Source organism: Tetrao urogallus (genome assembly GCF_951394365.1).
Source record: "Tetrao urogallus genome assembly, chromosome: 1".
NCBI lineage: Eukaryota > Metazoa > Chordata > Aves > Galliformes > Phasianidae > Tetrao > Tetrao urogallus.
In genome coordinates, this window is record NC_136813.1 from 138,867,809 (window position 1) to 138,868,680 (window position 872).

Below are 872 nucleotides of genomic sequence, written 5' to 3' on the forward strand. Positions count from 1 at the left end.
GCAGCCCAGAAGGCCAACTGTGTTCTGGGCTAAATCAGCAGAGGAATGGCAGCAGGGCGAAACAGGTGACTGACCCCCTCTGCTCTGCTCTTGTGAGGCCCCATCTGAAGTACTGCGTCCAGGCCTGGAGCCCCCAGCACAGAGCGGTTGGAGCGAGTCCAGAGCAGGGCCATGAGAATGCTCAGAGGGCTGAAGCACCTCTCCTATGAAGACAGGCTGAGAGAGCTGGGCTCATTCAGCCTGGAGAAGGCTGCAGAGAGACCTCATTGTGGCCTTTTCAGCACTTAAAGGCAGCTTGTAAACAGGAGGGAGACCAGCTTTTAATATGGTCTGCTAGTGACAGAACCAGCAGGAACAGTTTTAAACTGAAATAAGGGAGATTCAGGTTAGATGTTAGGTGGAAGATCTGTCGCAAGGAGTGGTGAGGCACTGGCACAGGAGCTGCCCAGAGAAGCTGTGGGTGCTCCATCCCCCTAGGCGCTCAAGGCCAGGTTGGCTGTGGAGCCTTACCTAGGCCAAGGAGGCCAAAGATGTCCTGGGCACGCAGTGTTTGGATACCCCACAGCCACAGGGCCGACACTCCGCAGGCCGGTGAGACCACTCAGCCCACGGCGCCGTGCCCGCAGGCTCGGGAAATGGCGCCGGGCGGGCAGCACCGCGATCCCGTCTGAGGAGACGGCCGCGCTCCGAGGTGAGACAAACAACCCAGCAGAGGACGAAAGAACTCAGACAAATCGACGAGGCCCGGCGGGGGCGGCGGTTTCTCCGAGGAGAGGCGGCCGCGGGGCGTCGGCCTCTTCCGCCGCTGCCTCAGCCCCGCCCCGAGCGGCGGTGGCGGCCGCTTGAGCCCGGTGCCTCGCGGCCCGTCTGGA

At 62.0% G+C, this 872-nt stretch overlaps 1 protein-coding gene across 1 annotated transcript in view; it reads left to right on the top strand.

The window, feature by feature from the left end:
- Nucleotides 1-846, top strand: part of MYBPC1 (myosin binding protein C1) — a gene marked incomplete at both ends in the record, with an annotated part of 78,964 nt that extends 78,118 nt beyond the window's left edge. Inside the window, one exon of the mRNA XM_079532473.1 lies at nucleotides 478-846. Within this exon, the coding sequence (XP_079388599.1) occupies nucleotides 478-846 (369 nt within the window). The remainder of the gene's footprint in view (nucleotides 1-477) is intronic.
- Between the last annotated feature and the right edge of the window lie 26 nt (nucleotides 847-872).